This window comes from Ovis aries, chromosome 15 (assembly GCF_016772045.2).
Source record: "Ovis aries strain OAR_USU_Benz2616 breed Rambouillet chromosome 15, ARS-UI_Ramb_v3.0, whole genome shotgun sequence".
Classification (NCBI taxonomy): Eukaryota; Metazoa; Chordata; class Mammalia; order Artiodactyla; family Bovidae; genus Ovis; species Ovis aries.
The window spans coordinates 54,172,089-54,185,995 of NC_056068.1; the positions used below are offsets into that span (position 1 = coordinate 54,172,089).

The 13,907-nt window shown below is 37.9% G+C and overlaps 1 protein-coding gene across 6 annotated transcripts in view; it reads left to right on the top strand.

Moving 5' to 3' along the window:
• UVRAG (UV radiation resistance associated) overlaps positions 1-13,907 on the top strand; it is a 321,480-nt gene that overhangs the window by 174,085 nt on the left and 133,488 nt on the right. For all 6 annotated transcript variants that reach the window (XM_027979551.2, XM_060399449.1, XM_042233269.2 and 3 more), the window contains 3 exons: positions 7,743-7,827; positions 9,586-9,673; positions 10,551-10,611. In XM_027979551.2, the coding sequence (XP_027835352.1) occupies positions 7,743-7,827; positions 9,586-9,673; positions 10,551-10,611 (234 nt within the window). The remainder of the gene's footprint in view (positions 1-7,742; positions 7,828-9,585; positions 9,674-10,550; positions 10,612-13,907) is intronic.

A 13,907-nucleotide genomic window follows, 5' to 3' on the forward strand; every position in this document is an offset into this window, starting at 1 on the left:
TACTTTCTCTCCCTCTCAATGACATTGATATGATGATAAAGATACATGCATAAAAAATAAGTTCTTGATAATGGTGAAAATGAAAGAGCGTACTACTGGAATAGCAAAGATTTTTTGCATAATTCTCAGATATACAAAGTAGGGTTGTATTGATGAATAAGCTAGAGTAGAGGAAAACTGCAGCCTGGAACACAAATGGAAAAGGTTGCAGTGGGAGTTTCTGGAAAGGCAGTGAGAGCTCTCAGATGCCTCAACTTGCAGCTCCCAAGTATGGAAATCAGAAATAATGGAGCAGTAATTAGGGTAACAGTCTACTGGCTCATTTTCTTTCTTTGTGAATTTGGAGTAACTTCCTATAACATTTACTCCAGCTACTTTTTAACATAATGGATTCCTGACCTGGTTAGGTCCCATGGTATGAGATTTTGGCATAGAAAAGTAGAGCAAAGCCTGACTGTGGAATTTTACAACCAACCCAGAGGGAAAACATGAAAAGCAGCTCTGCTTAAGACTGGAATACCCTAAAGTAACATAATCCCAAAGTAAAGTTCTCCCTATTTGATAGTTGCAATGGTTTAAAGTGAAAGGTACTACCTTCTCTCAGCATATATACCCTGAAGGAAAACTATTTGTTAGCAGGACTTGCCCACTTCACTGAGCTGCCATTCAGAGGTGAAGTCTTTTATGTAAATAAGTCCTTATAGCTTCAAAGGAAACCTACACTATTTCCTATTGCTTAACCAATCTAATCACTTATTCATGGATTTAAAGGGGAAACTAAAGGTCATCAGATATTTGAGGAAAACACTGTGAATGAGACCAAATTGAACAAACAGAATAGCTGACCTCAAAGAAACAGAAAATACAAAGAATAGAGCTTTAAGTAAACTTGATATCCTCAGATTTGACTTCCTGCCTCTGTTTGGGAAGTAGAAAGATGGAAGGAGCATCACTTCCATCCTGACAACAACAGAAAGCTGGGTGATGTACAGAATTGTACAGATTTCAAGGCGGTCAATCCCTAGGGGAGGGCCAGAATCAGTGAGAAAGCCCTCCCCAGGAACACAGAGTATGGCCTGGTTTAACCAGAGTGATAGAGGAACTCCCTCCCTTCGTCCCCAGCCAGTCTAGAATGCACAGAATAGCAAGCCACTGTAGTTTACCCCTTGAAGAGAGACAAGAACATGGTGAGGCACCCTTACTTAGGTGCTGATTCCCAGGGAGTACCTAAATCTGGGAATAGTATGTCCCATTGAGGAAGAGCCTATGTCAGACCATCTTTACCACTGCCACCACCACCCCCAGAGGGACAAATTAGAGGGAATCTGAAGAATGTCGTGCGCTGAAGGTAAGCATGTCAGCAGCAGAACTCAGATCCAGCTCAATTTCTGACTGAATTGCCTTCAAATTAACAGAAGAATAAGCGTGTCCTTTTTGTCTCTGTTGCCCTGTAAATAATGTTCAATATTAAAAATTTTGAGACAAAAAAGCAAAAAAAAAAAAAAAAAATCCCTCACTACCACTACCACCAGCACTACCCACAACAAAATGTTGGCAAGAGAAGTTTACAGAAAAAAGACTCAGAGATGACTTAGGTGATGGGACTATCAGCAAGAGTATTTAAAATAGATATAGTTACTATGCTTCAGAATTTTGTGGAAAGGTAGATAACGTAGAAGAACAGATGGTAAATTTCAGCTGAGAAGTGGTGGGAACTCTAAGAAACAGTCTAATGGATAGTCTGTAAACCGAAAACGCCACCGATAAAGGATGCCTTTGACAGACTCATTGGTATTCCACACAACTGAGGAAAGAATCATTAAATTTGAAGATAGGTCAATAGAAATTATCTAACCTGAAGTATAAAGAGATTCTTTCACATCAAACTAAATTATTTCATAATCAGTGGTCTTATACTTCAAGGAATGATAAATGAACTTCTTCAGCGGAAGAAATATAATACCATACAGAAACTTGGCTCTACGCACAAAAATTGAGAAATCCAGAAATGGTTGAAAGGAAGATATTATAAAGACATTTTCTTATTAGTTTTAACTTATTTTTAATTGAAGGATAATTGCTTTACAGTATTATGTTTGTTTCTATCCAACATCAACGTGAATAGGTCTACCCATGTCTCCTCCCACTTGAACATCACTCCCACTTCCCCCCAATCCCACCCCTCTAGATTGTCACTATTTGTCATACTGCAAATTCCCATTGGCTGTCTGTTTTACATATGGTAATGTATCTTACATGTTACTCTGCCCATACATCTCACCCTCTCCTTCCGCCCTCCCTCCCCAAAATCTGTTCTCAATGTCTGTGTCTCCATTGCTGCTGTGCAGATAAATTCATCAGTTTTTCTTATTTTTAGTTGCTCTAGAAGGCTATTGATTTTCTAATGCAACAGCAATGTTTTAGGGTTTGTAACAGGCATAAAGTAAAATTTATGAAGTATTTTAAGAGTAGAGAAGGGAAGAGTTGGGAGTGTACTGTTTTCAGGATTTTATCCTCTACATGAGGTGGTTTAATCTTATTTGAAGGTAGACTGTTATTAATTAAAGTTATATATTGTAAACTCTGGGGCAACCACTAGAAATTTTCAGTTCAGTTCAGTCGCTCAGTCGTGTCCAACTCTTTGCGACCCCATGAATCGCAGCACGCCAGGCCACCCTGTCCATCACCAACTCCCGGAGTCCACCCAAACTCACGTCCATCGAGTCAGTGATGCCATCCAGCCACCTCATCCTCTGTCGTCCCCTTCTCCTTCTGCCCCCAATCCCTCCCAGCATCAGAGTCTTTTCCAATGAGTCAATTAGAAATTTTAGGGGGAGGTAAGAGTAAGCCAATAATGAAGAAAGAGGGAATAAAAAAATAATCCAAAAGCATAGAAAAAGAGGGATAAAGAAACAAAGAATAAGTGAACATCAAGGAACACATCAAGAAAACAGCTAACAAAGTGGAAGTTTTTAACCTAAACGTATCAGTGATTATATTAAGTGTACATGTTCTAAATACCACAATTAAGATTATTCAGATTTTATAAAGATAAAAAAAGACCCAACTAAATGCTATCTATAAGAAGCACATTTTTAATATAAAGTGGCTTAAAGCTCAGCATTCAGAAAACGAAGATCATGGCATCCGGTCCCATCACTTCATGGGAAATAGATGGGAAACAGTGGAAACAGTGTCAGACTTTCTTTTTGGGGGCTCCAAAATCACTGCAGATGGTGATTGCAGCCATGAAATTAAGAGACGCTTACTCCTTGAAAGAAAAGTTATGACCAACCTAGATAGCATATTGAAAAGCAGAGAAATTACTTTGCCAACTAAGGTCCGTCTAGTCAAGGCTATGGTTTTTCCTGTGGTCATGTATGGATGTGAGAGTTGGACTGTGAAGAAAGCTGAGCACCGAAGAATTGATGCTTTTGAACTGTGGTGTTGGAGAAGACTCTTGAGAGTCCCTTGGACTGCAAGGAGATCCAACCAGTCCATTCTGAAGGAGATCAGCCCTGGGATTTCCTTGGAGGGAATGATGCTGAAGCTGAAACTCCAGTACTTTGGCCACCTCATGCGAAGAGTTGACTCATTGGAAAAGACTGTGATGCTGGGAGGGACTGGGGGCAGGAGGAGAAGGGGGCAACAGAGGATGAGATGGCTGGATGGCATCACTGACTCGACGGACGTGAGTCTGAGTGAACTCTGGGAGTTGGTGATGGACAGGGAGGCCTGGCATGCTGCGATTCATGGGGTCGCAAAGAGTCGGACAGGACTGAGTAACCGAACTGGATAGATTAAAGTAAAAGAATAAAAAAGTACACTATGCCAATACCAACCAAAAGAAAGCCAAAGTGACTCTATTAACAGGCAAAGTTGACTTCAGAACAATGAATATTACTTGCAATAAAGAGGGATATTACACTATGGTGCAGAGACTAGTTCATGAAAAGATAAAGCAATTCTAAATATGTATGAATATAACAACAGAGCTTTTATATATATATATATATATATATATATATATAGCAAAAACTGAAAGGAGATACAGCTAAATACACAGTTGTAGTTGGTAACCATAACACTCATTTCTCAGTAATTTCTGTACCAAGTAGAGAATCTCTGAGGATAAAAGACATTAACAACATAATCAACTAACTTGGCCTAATTAAGCAGAATATACTTTTTTTTTTCCCCCAAGTACTTATGGGATATTTAGTTAGGCCAGATTCGGTGTCATAAATAAATACAAATGATCAAAATAATGCAAAGTATTGTGTATCATCATACATATACATATCATGGGTCAAAGCAGAAATAACAAGGAAAATTGGAAAATACTTTTGAATGAAAATATATCAACATCTAAAGGGATGCTAGCTTAGAGGAAATTTATACCATTTGATACTTATAGTAGAGAAGAAAGTCCTTCATTTAGTAACCCAAGCTTACATCTTAACTGGAAAAGAAGAGCAAATTAAACCCAAATCAAACAGAAGGAAGGAAATAATTAAGGTCAGAAATCAGTGAACTTGAAAACAGTAGAGAATGTCAATGAAACTAAAAGGTGTTCTTTGAAAAGATCAATATAATTAGTAAGCCTCTAGCCAGACTGACCAAGTAAAAAGAGAGAAAGCATGAATTAACAGTATCAGGAATGAGAGAGGGAATATCACAACAGATCCTACAGCAATTAAAATGATAATAAGTAAGGTAATGTTTTGAATAACATGATCACACGACATCAGAAGGGGCACTCGAGCAAGGCTGATCAAATCTGGTACCACTTGAGCACCAAAATAATTAAATACAATAATGAATTGTAAATCTTTGAAAAATAAAAGAGAATTCATGGTTCCATACTGATAATAGATAGCTAATGGAGAAGGAAGGCCTCTTGCTTAGAGAAGAATGTTGAATGCTAGCTGATAAATATGGAGCGGTCACTGGAATTTAAATATTATTTTACAACAATTGTAGTAAAGAATGATTCAAGCAGAAAATACCAGTCAATGCTGAGTCTTGAGAAAATCAGATGAGAAGCAAGATATATCTGTGGTCTGAAAGATGGATATCATTGCTTCTAGATATGTAATATCCTTGGGAGAACACAACACCAATTGTGTAGTATTCATGCTGATAATATATAACCTGAACAACATGTGAAGAGATTGAGCACGTCGTTGCCTCTTTGTTACTACTTCTTATGAAGTGACTTTGGAACTTAGGTTGACTTTTCTGAGGTTCCAAGGTTAATATAAACACAAAAGACTATGCATAAATACTAATCATTGCCATGCAAATATTTAGAGATACTTGGTTCTTCTCTACCTGAGCCTAGCTAAACCAGTCTCACTCAGTTTTGTTCCAGAGAACACCATGTAACCAATGAGAGGTATATTACCTTTTAACAGAAAAATGTGGAGAGATGGTGCCTTAGATGGTGCCTCTGTGTTTTAAAGCTGTAGTTCTTTTTTTAAAATATAAATTTATTTATTTTAATTGGAAGCTAATTACTTTACAATATTGTATTGGTTTTGCCATGCATTGACATGAATTTGCCACAGGTGTACATGTGTTCCCAATCCTGAACCCCCTCCCACCTCCCTCCCCATCCCATCCCTCTGGGTTATCCAGTGCACCAGCCCCGAGCACCTTGTATCATGCATTGAACCTAGACTGCTGATTTGTTTCACATATGATAATATACATGTTTCAGTGCCATTCTCCCAAATCATCCCACCCTCGCCCTCTACCACAGAGTCCAAAAGACTGTTGTATACATCTGTGTCTTTTTGCTGTCTCACATAGAGGGTTATCATTACCATCTTTCTAAATTCCATATATATTAAAGCCTTAGTTCTTTTAAAGCCTGTGGAAAAGCCTTGTAGGAGACCTTTCTCTGGGTTTGTGTCTACTCTGCTTCTTTTTATTTGAAAATCATTTGGGACTTAAAAACTGCAAGAATAAGAAGAATACAGAGAACACCTATATTCTTCACCCAGATTTACCCATTGTTAACATTTTACCCCATCTGTTAGCTGGCTAGTGTATTTATTTTATTTTATTTTATTTATTTTGCAAGTGTTTTTGTTTTCTTTTGGTCAGGTAATATGTTCTAAAGACCTTCAAAGCTAAAGAGGGTGTATAATATTTGCATTTCAAAACCCACATCTGTCTTGGCCTTATTTGTGATTTCACTAGAATTGAGGCAGCCTTTTATCTGGGTCGAAGAATAAGATTGCAAATTTGTATAGTAGTGGAAGAATTCATGTGCTTTCTGGAAAAATTACATGAGGTGCGGGGTGGAAGTTGTCAATTTGAGTATCTTCTGAAATTATTGAGAGCGAAATCTGGGGAGGAATTATATTGGGGCTAAAGAAGATAAGTAGTATTTCTTGATTAAGTTCTGTCTGGGGAGCAGATTTAATAACTTACCGGTCATTAACATAGAGTTGAGAGAGAAGAACAGGGTGCTTAGACGTATGTTGATAAAATTACTTAGGTTGGTGATTTTAGTGCTCAAGTCCAAACTGTATTTTGATCAGTTAATCTACTTCTGCTTCTTCCCTAGAGAAGAGGTACAGAAGAGTTTCAGCTACCATTTCCTGTTAGTCACAGTTCTTGGCACTAAACTCCTTTTCAAGATCTAGAACTTAGTATGTCAGGATCCAAGACTGTTTTTCTATGCTTTAGGACCTTTGGAATTTTCAGGCCTGGTTATCAAGAGCCTGAGACAGGATCATTTTTTAGAGTAAGAAGATGTAAAAGGATTTTATGATCACATAAATGAAAATGGAGGTCCCAAAGTTAATATAAACACTAGAGACTAGGCGTATATACGCAAATATTAATCATTGCCATGCAAATACTTAGAGGAAATTAAATGTCCTGTAATGGAATTGAGGTATTGGACTATCAGTTAAAATATAGACTGTTCTTTTAATTCACTTCTATTGAGTTATATTTTATAGGCCATTAAACATTGTAACTCAGACTATCTGTCAACATGTAAAAATGCTTGAGACATAATTTGGAAAAATCAGAATATATATTTCCTGCACACTATGATTGTAACTAAAGCTATTTAAATATATGAATAAGATGAATCATCATTAAAAAACTTAATTTATGAACTACTATATTGTAGTAGTCGATATGCAAGTAATTTTTCCTGCTCTATTACTTTTTATACTTTCAGCAATGGTCTGTATTATTTGTGGTTGAAAACAAATTAACCACTTGAAAAAATAAGCTTTATTTTTTAGAGCAGTTTTAGGTGCATAGCAAAATTGATCAGAAGGTACAGATTCCCCATATACTCCCAAACCGTACCAGTGCATAGCTTCCCCTACTAGAGTGGTACATTTGTTACAGTTGATTAACTTTTAGTAAATCATCCTTAACACCCAGAGTTCATAACCAGGTTTTATTTTTTTAGTGAAGTTGTCTGAATTTTGAACATCTCATTGGGGTTTCTTGATCAGCAACCCAGAAATCTATAGGTAGGGAATCTTGAACTCTTACTATTTGACTCCTGCTAGAGACTGTATAAAAATGGAAGCGATTGGAATTTTGTTCTGGTTAATTCCCCCGAAAGTCCTCTATCCTCATTTTACCTTTTACTCTTTTTATTTCCCTCTCACAGTCAGGGGACTGGGCTCTGCCTGTTTGGTTGTGACTGGGCAGTCCTGTCTGCAGTGTTACATCTGGAATTGTCTCCTTTCATCTCTCTCTAGGAAGTACATTTTCAGCTGAGCACCTCAAGCTTCAACTCCAAAAGGAATCCCTAAACGAGTTGAGAAAGGAGTGCACCGCGAAAAGGTAAGCGGAATACTGAGAATGGTTGTTAGGAGTGTTGAGTTTACTTTGAGGAGAGGATTTAGAAACGGAGTGTTTTTTTAAAGCTGCCAATGTTAGTGCCAGTTAATACGCTCAGTGTCACTTTCATTTATTCAGCCTCTGTTGCGTCATGCACTGTGCTAGAGGCGGTTATGAGGGCGCCTGGTATGTGGTCAGAATCGGAAGCCTGAACACTGTTCTTCTAGATTGCAGGGCGTCAGTACCATGACTTCATGTTTGAATCTCCTCCTCTTCCAGTCCTCTACATGTAGTGCAGCTTACAGTTTTTCTTTAGTCATTTCACTTGCCTTACCTCAGCAGTTCTCAGATTCTCTAACATAAGTCTCTCCAGCTGTCCAGTTCATTCTCCATGTTGCTAGCAGACTTCTCCTAAAATACTATTTTACCATTATTTTTTTCTCTTCTTAAGAACAAGTTGTGATTATTTTCCTTCACTGTCCAATATAAAATGGTCCCCAATGGCTCAGGGGTAAAGACTCTGCCTGCAATGCACGAGGTGCAGGTTCGATCCCTGGGTCAGAAAAATCCCCTGGAGGAGGAAATGGCAACCCACTCCAGTATTCTTGCCTGGAGAATTCCATGGACCGAGGAGCCTGGCAGGCTACAGTCCATGGGGTCACAAGCAGTCAGACACTACCGATTGCACATGCACTGGAGATAGAACTGTAGCTAATGTCGGTTGCTCCATGACATTCGTTTAACAAATGCTAATAGTTTTTCCCTTTATTTTTTGCAGCACATGCTTAACTTGTTGCCACCTCTGATCTTCTTGTCATCTTCACTCACTTTTACTGGAAAGTCATCCCATTGTGCATTTTTGTTTAAGAAACTTTAGCAATTAAGAAACCTGGGAAGAACCTTGGAGATCATCTAATCTAATCCTCTCAATTTGCAGATAGGAAGGCAAAGCTGTGGAGGTTACTTTTTGTCTGGTTCACTAGGAAAGCAGAACTAGATGGCCTTTAAGTTTCAGCTCTCTTTGCATTGTACTGCTTTGTGTTCCACTCTAACCTAGTCCGTTTCCTAAATTACCTCCTTTTTAATTGTTGACACTGTTGAGCAGGTAATATGCTCCATGGATAATTTACTGTTAGTCATGTTTCTTAAACAGTCTAAGGGAAAAGCGGCATCATCTCATGCCACACCTTTTGGCTTTGTCCTTTTTATTCTTTTATTTTTGTAATATGACAGCAGGTTATTTTTTGAGGTAGTTATAACATTTGTAGTTGTAAATGAAAGTAGAATGCTGTTTTGAGGAAATACCATATGGGTATTTCCTGCAAAATGGCCTGAGTTTAAATGAGATTTTGGTCAGTTTACCGATCCTCTCTAGATCTTGTTTTCTTGTTTGTAAAATAGGTATAGTAATATCAACCAAATAAGTTGTCATTGATATGATAATTAAAGCCATTTGTAAAGCTCCTGGCATATAGTAGTAGGTGTCCAGTCAATGATTATTTGTATGTTTTACCTCTCTTTTCATGGTGCTGGATACATACAATAGGCCTCCTTATATAGTTAGGGTGATTGATGGTATACAGAGATAGGTCAGGACTCATGTTAGCTATTATTCTTGCTTCTGCTTCTGAATTTCTGTGGCCAAGTACAGATCATTTAATTTTCCTCTGTGTCAGTTAGTTGGAAATAACCATTACAAAGCAAGCAAACGTGTTTGTCTTTTGCGTTTTTAACAAATGTGCTTTTTTCTTTCCTCATTAGAGAACTCTTTCTGAAGACTAATGCTCAGCTGACAATTCGTTGCAGGCAGTTACTATCTGAGCTTTCCTACATTTACCCTATTGATTTGGTAAGTTTCAGCTTTTCTGGGGAAAAAAACAATTTTTTTAAGAGAGTTCTATTTGAAATTTCCTCTCAAAGAAAATATCATTGCTCTAGTGTTAATCATATGCTGTTATTATTCATTCAGAAGCTAATATTTATTTAAAAAGTAGATGTAGAATTAGTTGGCATTAGGTTTCACTAGTTTATTTTTTTCTGTCAATTTAGTGGTGGAGTGAACTCATCTTCACCTGAAAGAATGCCAAATTATTTCTGGTTTCTTTGGGACTTTTTCTCTCAACCACATTATCAGCTTCTACCTTATCTGAGACATGCATGCAGATACATACACATTGCTTCAAATATATTAATTAATTTATATTTATTAGTATTACTTAAGATATTCCTGTGGTAGCTGTCAAGATGTTAAGTTTCTGAATTTGGTTTCTTAGAGTAAGTACAAATGTAAATTATTAGGATTCTTTTTTAGAGAATTAAATCTGCTAAATTTGGTGGTTTTGTTTTCTTTCTCATGAAAAGTGACTTAAAAGACTAATTTTCTGAGAGGAAAGCTAATAGGATTGATTACTCACAGACTCTTGTTAATTCTACTTAAAAATTCTCATTTATAGCTTTGAATTGGTCAAAGAATAGTTAGCTTTATGGTTAAAATTTTACATGACTTTTTGTTAGATATGTTTTTAAATATATTATATAGAAAATTTAGAGTGTATATCAAGATACAGATAATAGTATAATAAATCATCATGTATTCAGCTTCAACAATTAGGGTAATATTTTATATCTATGACAGTATTGTCTTTGAATTTACCCCTAAATTTTTTATATTTAGAGCTTCTTTGTTTATACATAAAGTTAATTTCATTCTTTGGTTATATTCACAGAATGACCATAAAGATTACTTTGTATGTGGTGTCAAGTTGCCCAATTCTGAGGACTTCCAAGGTATTTTATTTCCTTTTACTTCTAAAGATTTGGTATGAAATGTGGGTGTGTTGCAAGGAAAAAGAGATATCTTGAAATGTTGGTTGCCTGTCCCTTCTTCCAGAAAAGTTCTGAAACCTTCTGTCCCTTCCCAATTGTAAGTAAATAGATAACTGAAACTGATCCCTGATGGAAGACTTAAGAGGATATTTGGTCTAATCATGGGGGGAGAATTGTTGAGCTTTCTATTTGAAAGTTAAAATAGTTTTTGAATGGGGTTTAAGAAAATCAGACAGTAGGCTTCTCAAGAATACTAATAATATTCCTGTCCTTTTTGTTTGATTTTTCATGAAAAAATTGTGTTGGGAGCAAAGCGTAAACCTTAGTCTGCTCTGTTTATAAAGTTATATTTCTGCTAACATAAAATGTATTTGAAAATTAAATTTTGTGACATTCCCACTCCCATAGGTTAAACTTGTTATACTGTCATTTCTGTCCTCTTTAATTAAAAGAAATTTACATTAAAGATTTTACAAATAGCATTCACAGTAATAGCTATATTTTAAAATATTTTTCCTAATCTCTTTACCAGTATGCCAGAGAAAAGAACTTAATTTGACATTGGGTAGAAAGATGACTTTTATTGTTAGCACAGTGGGTTCTTTTCTCCTAATGTAAACAGTGCTTTGACTACTGAGAAGTTCTATAGATTATACCCAAAGCTACGGGGGAGCCTGGTGGGCTGCCGTCCATGGGGTCGCGCAGAGTCGGACACGACTGAAGCGACTTAGCAGCAGCAGCAGCACATTAATCTATTTGGGAATAAGTTATTCCAGAATAGAGCATTACTAGTTCATATTGGGACTTCCTTCCATTTCCCTATAAAGAATCTGTTATTTGTGATCCTTTAACATTTAAGACTGCTTTAGTGTATTACTTTCTTTGTCCTTTACAAGTAGTTGGGACATAATATAAAAAGTGTTATAAATGAACCTAGCTAAGAAAACTAGAATCAGGGACATAGAGAATAGGCTGCTGCTGCTGCTAAGTCGCTTCAGTCGTGTCCGACTCTGTGTGACCCCATAGACGGCAGCCCACCAGGCTCCCCCGTCCCTGGGATTCTCCAGGCAAGAACACTGGAGTGGGTTGCCATTTCCTTCTCCAGTGCATGAAAGTGAAAAGTGAAAGGGAAGTCGCTCAGTCGTGTCCTGCTCTTAGCAACCCCATGGACTACAGCCTACCAGGCTCCTCCATCCATGGGATTTTCCAGGCAAGAGTACTGGAGTGGGGTGCCATTGCCTTCTCCAAAGAATAGGCTAGTGGTTGCCAAGAGGGAAAGGGATGGTAGAAGGTAGGAGCGGGAGTCTGGGATTAGTAGATGCAAACTGACAACAAGGTCCCACTGTATAGGAAAGAGAACCATATTCAATATCCTTGATAAACCATAATGGAAAAGAATACAAAAAAGAATGTGTGTGTGTGTGTGTGTGTGTGTGTGTGTGTGTGTGTGTGTGTGTGTATGTAGTTATATACATATAACTGAGTCACTTTGCTGTACAGCAGAAATTAATACAATGTTGTAAATTCAACTCTTGTGGTAGTTTAGTTGCTAAATTGTGTCTGACTTTTGCAACCCCATGGGCTGTAGCCCACCAGGTTCCTCTGTGCATGGGATTTTTCAGGCAGGAATACTGGAGTAGTTTGCCATTTCCTTCTCCAGGGGATCTTTCTGACCCAGGTATCTAGCCTGAGTCTCCTGCACTGCAGCAGATTCTTTACCAACTAAGCTACCATTCAACTATACTGCAATTAAAAAAAAATTTTTTTATGTGATTAAAACAGGAATGGGAAGACCTGTATTTGAATCCCGGTTCCCTTTAAGAAACCATGAATTTTGGACCAAGTCATCTAAGCTTTGAGTTGATCTTCTAATTGATAGTATGAACACGGTAGTTCACATACTACGTGCTTCACATGATTGTCAAGATTTTATTTAAGAGCAAGACATTTTGCCTTATCTTTAATCCTTCGGAAAACAAAGTAACCCAATAAGAAAGGTGGTATAATCTCATTTTATAATGTGTGAATGAGCTACTTAGTGACTTGCTCAAGACCACAAAACTAGGTAAAGATCTTGCTGGGATTTGTCTGTTTTCCATTGTACAGTGTTCCCACTCATCTCTGTAAGTCATAACATGTGCTTTGGTGTTCATTTTAGGTCATGGTGTCTTGAAGTTCATGACACATCTTCTTCCCTATTCTTTCTTTCTTTCATTTATTTAATAAACCTAATAAGTTCCTTGAGCCCTGGGCCAGGTTGTAGGAATACAGAATATTCTTTCATTGAAAAAAATATCAACTGAGCACCTAATGCCAGGCATGTGCCACTTTGAGGATATGATGATGGGAAAAGCAAATATATTCTCTTCTTTCATAGAGCATACAAGCTCTTAAAGGAGAAAAAAAATAAAGGCAATGAATAAGAAAAGAAGTATTTAGTAAAAGAGTATGCTATCTTAGAGAATAGGGAAACCTACCGTAGGGCTTCCCTGGTGGCTCAGAGGTTAAAGCGTCTGCCTGCAATGCAGGAGACCTGGGTTAGGTCCCTGGGTCGGGAAGATCCCCTGGAGAGGGAAATGGCAACCCACTCCAGTACTCTTGCCTGGAGAATCCCATGGAGGGAGGAGCCTGGTGGGCTACAGTCCACGGGGTCACAAAGAGTCGGACACGACTGAGCGACTTCACTTTTCACTTTCACTGTAGATAAAGCAATCAGAGAAGATCTCTCTGAGGAGAAATGTTTAACAGAAAATATGAAGGCTGAAAGGAACCAGGCTTCCCTGGTGGCTCAGCTGGTAAAGAATCCGCCTGCCATGCTGGTGACCTGGGTTCGATCCCTGGGTTGGGAAGATCCCCTGGAGAAGGGAATGGCTACCCACCCCAGTATAGTCCATGGGGTTGCAAAGAGTTATACACGACTGATTGACTTTCACTTCACCCACTACAGCTGGGGGAGAAGAATTCCTAGAAGAGGGGGGCATCATGATTGAGGATTCTGAGGAATTGGCTTGATATATCTGAAAAAATTCAGGGTAAGGGCTTGGGAGAAGATACGTGTAGTCTAGGAAAATCATGTAATTTCTCAGAGCTTAAGTCATGTATGGATGTGAGAGTTGGTCTATAAAGAAAGCTGAGCATGAAAGAATTGATGCTTTTGAACTGTGGTGTTGGAGAAGACTCTTGAGAGTCCCTTGGACTGCAAGGAGATCCAACCAGTCTATCCTAAAGGAGATCAGTCCTGGGTGTTCATTGGAAGG